The sequence below is a fragment of the Rhinolophus sinicus genome, linkage group LG01 (genome assembly GCF_036562045.2).
Source record: "Rhinolophus sinicus isolate RSC01 linkage group LG01, ASM3656204v1, whole genome shotgun sequence".
NCBI classification, from domain to species: domain Eukaryota; kingdom Metazoa; phylum Chordata; class Mammalia; order Chiroptera; family Rhinolophidae; genus Rhinolophus; species Rhinolophus sinicus.
The window spans coordinates 193,564,696-193,576,239 of NC_133751.1; the positions used below are offsets into that span (position 1 = coordinate 193,564,696).

Genomic DNA, 11,544 nt, shown 5'->3' on the forward strand with positions numbered 1-11,544 from the left:
AGGAATTTCAACTAAACCCACTTTAAAAGTCCAGAAGCAGTTTGTCCTAGACTAACCTGAATGGCAATGCAGGGGTGGGGGATGTGGGATGCCTCCAAGTTTTGTTCAGAGAAGGAAACAGTTCAAGGAAGCTCTTTGGACTTGGAATTTGTGTTTATGTGCTGGAGAACCCCCCCACCCCCTGCAATGAAAACTCCCCCTCCCCCAATAAATGACAGGCGCTAGTAGCAGTCCTGATTTGGGCAAGTTCTGAGGCGTAGTGACTCAGCAACTGCCTGACAGCTGGCTTCTCCTTGGTTCCCTTCTGAGCTCTCCCTCCCCTGATTTTCCCTTAGGTTTAGAGCTAGTCAAGGACCTAACCTTGAGAAGAATGGCAGATTCTTATTTACACACTTTAGCACCACGGCAACCAGTTCCCATTGTGGGCATCAGTCACTTGGTGCTGATGATGTCACCCCAGTGACCAGTCCAGACAGATAAAACACAGTTGCCATGGTGACAGGAGTCAGAAGCTGTTTCCTTGGAGAGCATGAGGGTCTGGATTCCCCCTGTTTCAGGCTGCCTCTGGTAGAGTGCATGGCCCAACTGGAGGTGCTCAACTCACTGTGATAGCCCAGTCCAAGCCACAAGTGTCCCCTCGACCAAAACAATACATCCTAACAGGTCTACCTGTTCCATTCTTGTCCTTTACCAATACATTCTCCAACAGTGCTAGCTGATGGTGTAAATCCCAATCTGAGTTCAAAGGCCCGAGAACCAGGAGCACCAATGTCCAAGGGCAGGGGAGGATGTACCAGCTCAAGCAGAGAGAGCAAATTCGCCCTTCCTCCACCTTTTTGTTCTATTTGGGCTCTCAATGGATTAGATGATGCTCAACTCCAATGGTGAGGGTAATCTTCTTTCCTCAGTCTACCGAGTCAAATGCGAATCTCTTCCAGAGATACCCTCACAGACACACTCAGAAATCATGTCTTACCAGCTATCTGGGCCCAGTCAAACTGACATGTAAAGTTAACCATCACCGTGGGGAACTGGGAGTGAACCCTACTGGGAGCCCCCAAGAATCTGTATAGAATGTGTCTCAGATTTACCCATCAAGGAAAGGATATGCTGGCATATCTCTCCAGTAAACTCAATCTTTAACTGGTTGAGGGCTGCCTGGGGGGAGGGGGGTTGTTAAATCCAGACACTTCAGGGCTGTCTTGAGCACAGGTAGGTGACTTCCTCTGGTATTCCAGAAGACCCATAGGAGAAGCAGAGAGCCCAGGGTTTGATGTGGGAAGCTGTCAGCATGCACAGATAATTTCCACCTGCAGCTGCAGGTAAGCTCAGATTCAGACCAGGGTATGAATCAGGGCAACTGCAGGGTCTGCTACACAGGTATTCAATAACTATCCATTGCATGAATATGTTACATGTATGACTCACTTCTCTGACTGGTCTTCCATTGCTTTGAGGCAGGAACCATGTATTGCAGTGGCCAGGACAGTGAATGTATGATGGGAAAAAGTAGGGCAGGTGGTCGGAGTCAACCTAACTAATGAGAACTAGGTAGGTACTGTATGAATTGATATGATGAGTTGAGTGTTATATTTAGCTATGTCCTTAGATGCAAGGATGAAGGGAGAAGATATACATTGGCAACGTGATTAAGCCTATATTACTAGAATGGTGTCTGTTAATTTCTGTGGGTTCTATAAGTGGATGGGTGCTATGGTCTGAATGTTTGTGTTCCCCACCCTAGCCCCCAAATTCATATGTTGAAAACCTAAGCTCCAAGGTGACAGTATTTGGAGATGGCCCTTGGGAGTGATTAGGCCATGAGGATGGAGTCCTCATGAATGGGATTAGTGCCCTTATAAAAGAGGCCCCAGAGAGATCTCTCGCCCCTTCCACCATGTAAGGTCACAGCAAGAAGGCACCTTCTGTGAGAAATAAAATTTCCATTGTTTATAAGCCTCCCACTCTATGTGATTCTGTTATAGCAGCCCGAATGGACTAAGACAGTGGCTTGGATACTTTCCCATGTGCTCTCATTTGTGAGGATCCACTGAGCTGAGTGTGAAGGTGCTTTGAGAAATATAAAGCTCACGGCGTGGGACATCTGGAGTTTGGATAGGTTGAGCAATGTTGGCTGGTCTCCTCTTTCCCAGGGGTAAACTGCCCACAGGCATCAAAATGTTACATGTGCATAGCCTTTGGTTGTAGAATTCTCTGTATGATTTCTTGGGGTTGGGGCTGGTATGACTGCTCCGTAGAGGACCCTAATGCCCGGAGGGCACTGTGAACCTCAAAAGGCAGAGCAAAGTCCAAGGCTTGCCTGACCTGGGTCTGGAGGGAAGGATTTCCTTCTACAAAAGGAAAGAAGATCAAGAAGACACATCTGGAAGCTGTAGGTGGGGATGGCTATCATTGTAGCTGCAATTCTGCTTTGCCTTCACCTGCTTTAGAAATGATCTATGGGAGGAGAAAGGGATCTGAAACCAGGCCTTCAGCACAACCAGGGGCTGTGTTCTCCGTACCCCACACCCCATCCTTCCCATGTCACCTCAGAGACTCTGGGCAGGTCCAAACCCCACCCATCCTGCCTCCAGAAAAGTCTGTAGAAAGAGTTTGCTTGAAAATTGGCTTTAATAATCCAGTTTTGGGTCAGCCTAAAATTGCCCTTCTTGAGAGCACAAGGGAAAGTGTGGGGGATAGGAGGCTCCCCAGAGTCCTTAGGGAATGGCTCCAAGATATCCTAAAACGGGGAGAAACAAGGGGTTTTCAATGAATGCACTGAGACAAGGGTTGTCACTTCCTCCCCCACCAAATTCAGAATAAGCCTCAATAGCAGTCTGCAGCTGAATAAGCCATGAGACGAGACGGGTGACTCAGGCACTTCTGAGAGTTGGAAGACCTGTGAAATAGAATTCTATAGGCCGTTGCCTGGGCTCCATCTCTAATCCTGTATCCTTTCTGGGATTTTCCATGAGCCAGACCTGGTTGGTCCCCTGAGCCTGGAGGAGAATGGCAGCAAGTTGTCTGCATACTTAATAGACCCATGACAACCATTCCCCATCATGAGGTCAGTCATAGGACCAGCTGTGTGGTCCAGCAAGCAATCTAAGCTAAGGCAGCATGGCTGCCATGGTGACGGGGATGGAGACCAGTTTCTTTGAAAGGGATGAGGAGCTGAAGCACCACTGGGGTGCAGACTGCCTCTGGATGGAGCCCAGCTAGGGCCTTCCCAGTGATGCTGCCGTGATCTTAGTCCAAGGTACCACCAGATCCCACCTGGACAACTCAAGAGCCCCAAACAGGTCTACCTGTTTCTACTCTTGTCCATTTCATAATCCGTTTTCCAGCGCCATCAGTATATCTTTATAAAATGTTTATCATATTGTCCTAGTCCCTTCGTTTAAAATCCCCCAATGATTTCCCCCTGCACTTTGAATAAAACCCAACCCCTGCCTATAGACTACAAGCCCTAAGCAGTCCTGGGCCTACTGTCCAAGCTCACCTTCCACCACAGGCCATTCTGTCTGTTGTCCTAAGGAGACCTGCAATCTCACGTAAGGGAAATTGTATTTGTAATTCTCTCTGCCTTGGGGACTTTTCCTCCAGATCTTTCCCTGGCTGCTTCCTTGTGCCATTTAGGTCAAAGTTCAAATGTCACCTTCTCAGGCTATCCGTAGTGTGGAGAGATGTGTGAAGCAGCTCACCCTGTACTGGGGTCTATGAAGGCGGGCTGGGGCTGTGCAGGCAGCAGGCTGGGAGTCCGGACACCTGGTCCAGCCTGCTCCATGCTTGTCCACTCCATTTTTCAGCTGGAAAGGTGGGTAGATAACTACTAGATGCGTGGGTTTTTTTTATCTGGGCTCCAAGGAGCTCAAGGGTCCCAAGAGATGTCTGAGAGCCTTGCCCAGGTGACTTCCTCAACACCACAGTGCAGAGCAAGGGAGGCTGAATGTGAGGGGCTCTGGGCACCACTCTTCTCCTATTTAAGGACAGAAGCTATATAGGATGGGGATTCGTGTCATGTCCTACTCAAGATTTTCTTAGAAAAACAGAGAGCCCATATATTTTAAAAGTTGGATGACCTCTGAAGTAGACTCCTACAGGCCCTTCATGCTCTGTGCTTGATCTTCCAGAACAAGAGGCCAGTGCAGGATCCCAGCCTTGGCACCCACAGTGGCTGAAATCTGTGGAAAGGTGTCTGTGAGAGACTGAGGAAGTGTGGGCGCCCTTTAGTGGTAAAAGAAAGAATTTCCCTTCAATCCAGCAACCCTGGCAGGCATTTTTCATATTGTCTTTAATCCCCATAGAAACTCAGGAGAGTTGCTATTATTATCATGCCCATTTCAAGAAGGAACTTGAAGAGCTTAGGTAATGTGCCCAACATCACAACTGGACAGCGACAGAGCCAAGATTGACCTGGCTCTGTCTGTATTGAAAGCCCTGTTCTTTCCCAACCTCTATGCCCCCTCTTCCAGAAGGTTCTCCTTCAGGCTCATTAGCCAATGTCTATCCCTTTCTTCATCCTGACTCCCTCTTTAAACAGGCCCTTGGTGGGTTCAGTCTTCCTGGACAAGGCCAGGCCCTCTCACCTGCAGTGGGGCCTTGCCATGGTTGGTCATTTCTTGCTTCAGGACTTTTGGAACCACTTCAGCAGTGCTCTTCAAGCAGTGCTCTCTCTTCACCTCAGTCACTAGACTCTGAGGGGAAGGAAGCCAGGAGTCAAGGATGAAGAGAAAAGGACGGAAGGGCCCAGAGGGAAAGAGATGGGGCTCATATGAAGGATTTCAAAAATCCCTGAGGGAATCTCACCTTAGGGAACAACAGCTGAAGTTTCTCTTCATGCTTGCCCCTAGAAGACAAAGATTAAGCCAGGGGCAGCAAATAGGAGCCATGCATCCTAACCCCTTCCATTAGCAGACATCACTAATGGATCATGGGATTGCTTCTGGCTGAAATCAGATAGGCTATTCCCTGGACTCCTGACAGCTCCTACCTGTAGCTGTAACTCATTCCCTTCCCACTTGCTCAGTCTACCAAACCACAGGCCTCACACACCTCAGCTCAGTGGTTTTGGTGGCAAAGTCTGCCTGCCCATTCCTCATGCAGGTTTCTGGGGCATGGAGCCTGGGTATCTTCTGGGTCTTCACAGCCGGAGTGACACCATCCTTCCACAACAGTCCTGCAAGGTTAAAGGATAGAGTGAGTTTACCCTTGGGACAGTATGATTGGCCCATCCCAGAAATCAGAGTGTGATTACAATTTGCTTTTCCCAAAGTGCATAAGGACCACAGGGCATTGAAGGGGTCAGACTGGCTGGTGTACAGGAGTTTGCCTTCTGCCCATCTCTGCATTTGGATCCCTGCTCTTAGCTCTGTGACCCTGGGAAACTTAATTCAACTTGCTGAGCTTCAGTTTTCTCATCCATGAAATGACTAACATCATAGGATTGGTGAGAAAATTAAAGGAAGTAATGCATACAAGTTTCTTAGCACAGTGCTTGGCATATAGTAAGCGATCAAATGGGAATTTAATAATGATGCTGTGTCAGAATCAAATCAGGTTGAGGGTGGAGAGTGCTTTTAAAACACTAAGGCATTATACTCACACATTAGACCCTATGATTATTAGTAGTAGTAATTGGAACTCAAAGCAGAGCTCCCTTCTGAACCCTGTAACCATGAAAACTCTGCTTTCAGGAAGGGTCACACTTTTTTCCGAGGAATCACCTCCCACTCTCCACCCCCCATCTTTCATGTCTTCTATTTGCCATACACTCTGAGCATCCCACTGCCCCAGGTCAGAGTCTGGGATATGTGGGAGGGAGGGGTTCTGGTTGGGGACCTCATGATTCTTGGTTCTGGAGCACTCGGAGAGCACCAGGGGGTTGGACCAGTTCCAAGAAAACGGATGCTGGCCTCTTCCAGGGGCTTCTAGTTGCCTCTACTGTGCCTTCTAAAGAGTCCAAGTGTGAACAGTTCCCCTGTGGGGCTGGGAGACCACCACCCCTGTCTTGCCCAGGGTCTGGGTAGGGGAGGCTCTAGAGGTGGGTATGATGAAAAAGCTCGGCAGAAAAGTTTGAAGAAGACGCTTTTAATGCCAAGTTAGGGATTCCCTCTCTACCTCAATATCTGACAGGGCCAGCCTCTCTCCTACAGCGCTCTGGTCTCTCCTTGAGGCAGAAGCTTCTGGAGCACACCCTACCAGTATCTCCCCACTATCCCTTCACTTCCTCTCTTTGCCTCTTCGTCTTCTGGGTCTCACTCACCCTTGGCACCGACTTCTATGTAAGAGCAGAGACTTCGGGCAAAGAGGCAGCCTGTGGACAGACAGGTGAGAAGGGCCTCAGATGGCTACAAAAATTGAATGAACAGACAGGCTAGGGATGGGGGAAGGAGTTCAGCTGCTTCCTGAGAAGAGAGCTGCAAGGAGTTCTGTAATCCTTGGAAGAATAAAGCAAGGGACCTGGCTTCAGAGAGTTAGGGCTGGCCAGTCAGTTTCTTTTCCTGTCAGCCACAGTATGCCCACCTACACAATGTGGGGAATGACCTTCCTACCATATAGGCCCTCCTCAATCCAGGTAGATGGAGTGGGATGGGAGAGAATCCAGTTTGTTTTTTTCCGTCCTGAATTTCTCTCCTCCTCCAACTCACAAGCAGATCCTAACAATGAAGACCCCAATAAAAAGACAAATAACCCAATTTTAAAATGTCTATTCAGAAGGATCTGAATAGACATTTCTCTAAAGATCTTCAAACAGCCAAGAAGCACATAAAAAGATGCTAAACACCATTAGCCATCAGGGAAATGCAAATCAAAACCACTCTGAGATACCATTTCACACCTACTAGGATGGCTAGAATAAAAAAGACAGATAATAACAAGTGCTGACAAGTGCTGGTGAGGATGTGGAGAAACTAGAACCCTTATATACTGTTGGTGGGAATGTAAAGTGATGCAGCTGCTGTGGAAAACAGCCTGGTGGTTCATCAAAAACACTAAACATAGAATTACCATACGATTCAGCCAATCCACTCCTAGGTGTACACACAAAAGAAATTAAAACATATGTCCGCACAAAAATTTCTATATGAAGGTTCATAGCAGCATTACTCATAACAGCCAAAAAAGTAGAAACAAGTGTCCATCAACTGATGAATGGATTAATAAAATACGATATAGCCATATGATAGAATATTATTCATTAATGAAAAAATGAAGTGGATACATTTACAACATGGATGAGCCTTGAAAACATTATTGTAAGTGAAAGGAGGCAGTTACAAAAGATTACGTATTGTATGATTCCATTTATATGAAATGTCCAGAATAGATAAATGCATAGAGACAGAAAGTAAATTGGTAGTTGTCTAAATTGGTTGAGTGGGGCTGTGATTAGAAGGAAGAATAGTTAGTGATTGCTAAAGAGGATGGGTTTCTTTGGGGGATGATGAAATGTTATAAAATTGATTGTGGTGATGGTTGCACAACTCCATTCTGAATATGCTAAAAACCACTACATGGTTGAATTATGTCTCAATAAAGTTATTTATTAAAAAAAAGGGGGGGGGGGGGCCGGGCCGGTGGCTCAGGCGGTTAGAGCTCCATGCTCCTAACTCCAAAAGCTGCCGGTTGGATTCCCACATGGGCCAGCGGGCTCTCAACCACAAGGTTGACAGTTCAACTCCTCGAGTCCCGCAAGGGATGGTGGGCTCTGCCCCCTGCAACTAAGATTGAACATGGCACCTTGAGCTGAGCTGCCTCCCAGATGGCTCAGTTGGTTGGAACGTGGTCTCTCAACCACAAGGTTGCCAGTTCAATTCCTTGAGTCCCACAAGGGATGGTGGGCTGTGCCCCCTGCAACTAGCAACAGCAGCTGGACCTGGAGCTGAGCTGCGCCCTCCACAACTAAGACTGAAAGGACAACAACTTGACTTGGAAAAAAAAGTCCTGGATGTACACCCTGTTCCCCAATAAAGTCCTGTTAAAAAAAAAAGTTATTTATAAGTCACCAATAAATTTAGTTTATCAAAATGGAAGCATTATAGCTTAACACAACTGTCATGCGGGATGTCATGCGGGGTCTCTGGTCCCGCTCTCCACATAAGAACGCAGGACATGGTGAGGCCAAAAGGGAACACCCAGGGAGCCATAGATAGGGGAGTCATACCACTATATTTTCGCTGGCGGATGGTCGAGACACATGAAGTAGGATCCACACAATCTGCAATCCATCTTCTACTTCTCTGCCTGCCTTCCTGCCAACCAACCAACCAACCAACCAACCAACCAACCAACCAACCAACCAACCAACCAACGCAGTCGCAGCAGTTATATCAGTGGCTAATTTGCTACATGGTTACAGCTGACAGCCAACTAGTCACAGCTGACCGCCATCTATTACCAGAGCCAGCACCCCTCCACTTGAGGCTGAGAGCCTGAAAACTGCTCTCTGGGACTCTGTCCCCACAACAACTTTCCCCAAACTGCAGTTATGTGATAACCACCGGCATGATTTCTTGGCTTATCTTTGTGCCACTGGACTGTTATCGGCTTACTCCTTTAAATTGATTCATGTTTTTCATTCAAGTAAAATTATTTTAAAAGGAAACTTAACCACTGTCTCCGGACATAGATAGAAGATAATTATCAAAAATAAAGAAGAGAATTTAAAACGAGAGAGAGAGAGAGAGAGAGAGAGAGAGAGAGAGAGAGAAAAGCTCGCTAGAGCGAGAGAGCCCAGCGCTCTGTGGGGGAAGGGACTTCGGGAGGGGAGCTGTGTCTTTGAGGTAGAGATCCCAGGACTGAAAGGCAAAGGGTAAAGGGAGCGACCCTGGACACAGCCCCTGCAGTGATCAGGACTGGAAACCCTGGGCCGGGTGCAGGGCGGGGGGGACTGAGGCGGCTCCCGAATGAAAGGGCCCAAGTACCCGCATAGAGCCTGGCGCGCTTCGCGCCCACCCAGCCCTCTAAGAAACCCCAGCGCCGCACAAAGTCCTCTGCCTTGGTCTCCAAGTTCAAAGACCGGCGAACAGACACGGTGGAGGGGAAAAGGCGCGAGTGCAAGGAAGGCTAGAAGCCCTCCACATCGTCTGCCGCTCCCGCCCGCAGCCATCCCTCTAACCTGCGATCGTGTCACCCCCACCCACCTCCCCAGGCTGGAGGGGAAGCCCTGGCGCCTGGCTGGGCCCAGTCTCCTCCCGAGGTCGGGACTGGATGCCCGCGGGCCCGGCTCCTTCTGCCTAGCCCTCAGCTCCAGGCACCTCCGCCCTGGACCCTCGGCACTTCCTGTTTCTCCAGTGGCCTCGTGGCCTGGATCTGTGTCCCTTGGACCACTCGGAGGTCCTTTCCATTCCTCCTGCGGAACCTCCCCCGACCCCCAAATTTCCCTCGCTCCGCTTCTCTTCGGTCCTGCCTCCGTGTTCTGATTTTTAACCCACCACCCCTCCCCCGTCTCCAAGACGCCATCTAATTTCCTCTTCCCACCGCCTACAATTTCCCGAGCTTCCTAGCTTTGTGCACCCACCGCCCCTCAACCCCTCCTCCCGGGACCGCTCCCGCCCTCCCCCGGCTTTCCTCCTGACCCTGGGGACTAACGGCGTCCCAGCCCCCGGGGCGGCTGCTCAACAGTAGGAAGCAAAGAATCAGACGCATCCCTGCTGGGCCCCGGGCCGCTCGCGCCAGCCGCCGCCGCTGCCTGGTCTCCCCCGGCGCGCTCGCTTTGCTGCGGGAACCGCAACCGGAGCCGCAGCTCTGCGCACCCCTCTCTGGCAGCGCGGCCAATTATGGAGGGTGGTGACAAGGCCCCCAACCCCGCTTTTCCCTGTCCTGGCGTCAGAGCCCTGCTTTTTTTTTTTTTTTTTTTTTTAAGATTTTATTGGGGAAGAGGAACAGGACTTTATTGTGGAACAGTGTGTACTTACATGACTTTTTAACAAGTCAAGTTGTTGTTCTTTCAATCTTAGTTGTGGAGGGCGCAGCTCAGCTCCAGGTCCGGTTGCTGTGCTAGTTGCAGGGGGCGCAGCCCACCATCCCTTGTGGGACTGGAGGAATTGAACTGGCAGCCTTGTGGTTGAGAGCCGACTGGCCCATGTGGGAATCGAACCGGCAGCCTTCGGAGGTAGGAGCACAGAGCTCTAACTGCCTGAGCCACCGGGCCGGCCCCAGAGCCCTGCTTTTAAAAGTGGGCTGCTGTTGACATAGTTGACCCCTCTCTCTAGAATCCCCACTAAACTGCTAAACACAGGGTCCCCTAGTTGCATTCTTGAGATAAATTCTACTTGGTATGGTGTATAACCCTTACTTGTTGCTGCATTCAGTTTGCTATTTTGTTGAGAATGTCTGCATTTACAGAGGGTGCCAAAAAAATGTATACGCATTTTAAGAAAGGAAAAAACTATTAAAATTGTAATTGTACTCAATATATACCCGTGACAAAAGATGAATACAAGTCCTGTGTATACATTTTGTTCCCCAACCCCCATATTCATAAAGGATGTCTTTGTCTAGTTTTGTTATCAGGGTAATATTGGTGTTCTTTCCTCTTTTATTTTTTGGAAGTTTAGATGTCTGACTTTTCTTATTGACAATACCAAGTGTTGAGGGTGTAGAGCAACTGGAATTTTGATATATTTCTGGTGGGTGAGTAAAATGCATAGCCACTTTGTAAAATTGTTTGGCCATTTCTTATAAGGCTAAATGTGCATCTACTCTATAACCTAGCAATTCTCGTAGGTATCTATCCAAGAGTAATGAGTATTTATATACAAATATACTGGTATAAGAATGTTCCTAAGAACTTTATTCATCATAGTCAAACACTGAAAGCAACCCAAATGTCATCAGGATAAAAAAAAAAAAAATCATGGTGTATTCACATAAAGAAATAACATTCAGCGATAAAAAAGATAACTACTTCCACATGCAACAACATAAATCTCAAAAGTAATTATGTTGATCAACAGCCTGACACATTTGGGGGGAAAAGAATCTGTACAAAAAGAGTATACGGTTACATATATGAAATTTATGGAATTCAAAAACCAACAAATCTATAGTAATGTTTTGTCAACCTTCTGTATCTTATTTTAGGTGTGTCTCTTGTAAACAGCTATAATTTTTTATGTTGAGTCTGACAATCTTTGTATTTTAACTGAAATACTTAGTTCACTTATTCTTTTTTTTTAAATAACAAACTTATTGAGATATAATTAGTCCACTTATTTGGAATGTTATATATAACTAGGTATATTTGAGTTTCAGTCTGACACCTTAGTGCTTTCTATTGCTTCACCTTCCTCATTGCTCCCCCTTTTGAATTTTTAAAAAATTATCCCCACAATTTTAGTATAAAAATGTTCAAACATACAAAAAATTTGAAAGAATAGTACAATGAACACCCATCTCTCCACCTCAAGTCAATACTTTTTGACCTGGATTCAATCCATTTTACTTTATTACCTACATATATGTACATAATATGGTTTTGCTGAACCATTTGAAGTTGCAGAATGGGCTGATTATTTTTTATTATCCCATTTTCCCCAC

The 11,544-nt window shown here is 47.4% G+C and overlaps 1 protein-coding gene across 3 annotated transcripts; it reads right to left on the reverse strand.

The window, feature by feature from the left end:
• Nucleotides 1-1,931: 1,931 nt before the first annotated feature.
• On the reverse strand, nucleotides 1,932-9,838 carry LOC109452706 (regulated endocrine-specific protein 18). Of its 3 annotated transcripts, XM_074313741.1 has the most exons (7): nucleotides 9,582-9,832; nucleotides 6,266-6,316; nucleotides 5,056-5,179; nucleotides 4,810-4,849; nucleotides 4,590-4,697; nucleotides 4,083-4,184; nucleotides 2,613-2,740 (listed from the first exon to the last, which is right to left on the reverse strand). In XM_074313741.1, exons 1-6 carry the CDS (start codon nucleotides 9,649-9,651, stop codon nucleotides 4,098-4,100), a joined length of 480 nt encoding a protein of 159 aa, XP_074169842.1. In that variant the 5' UTR covers nucleotides 9,652-9,832; the 3' UTR covers nucleotides 2,613-2,740; nucleotides 4,083-4,097. The 3 variants fall into 3 exon arrangements, with proteins under 3 accessions (XP_019597433.2, XP_019597435.2, XP_074169842.1); XM_019741874.2 differs by lacking the exon at nucleotides 4,083-4,184 and having other exon boundaries at nucleotides 1,932-2,740; nucleotides 9,582-9,838; XM_019741876.2 differs by lacking the exons at nucleotides 4,083-4,184; nucleotides 6,266-6,316 and having other exon boundaries at nucleotides 1,932-2,740.
• Between the last annotated feature and the right edge of the window lie 1,706 nt (nucleotides 9,839-11,544).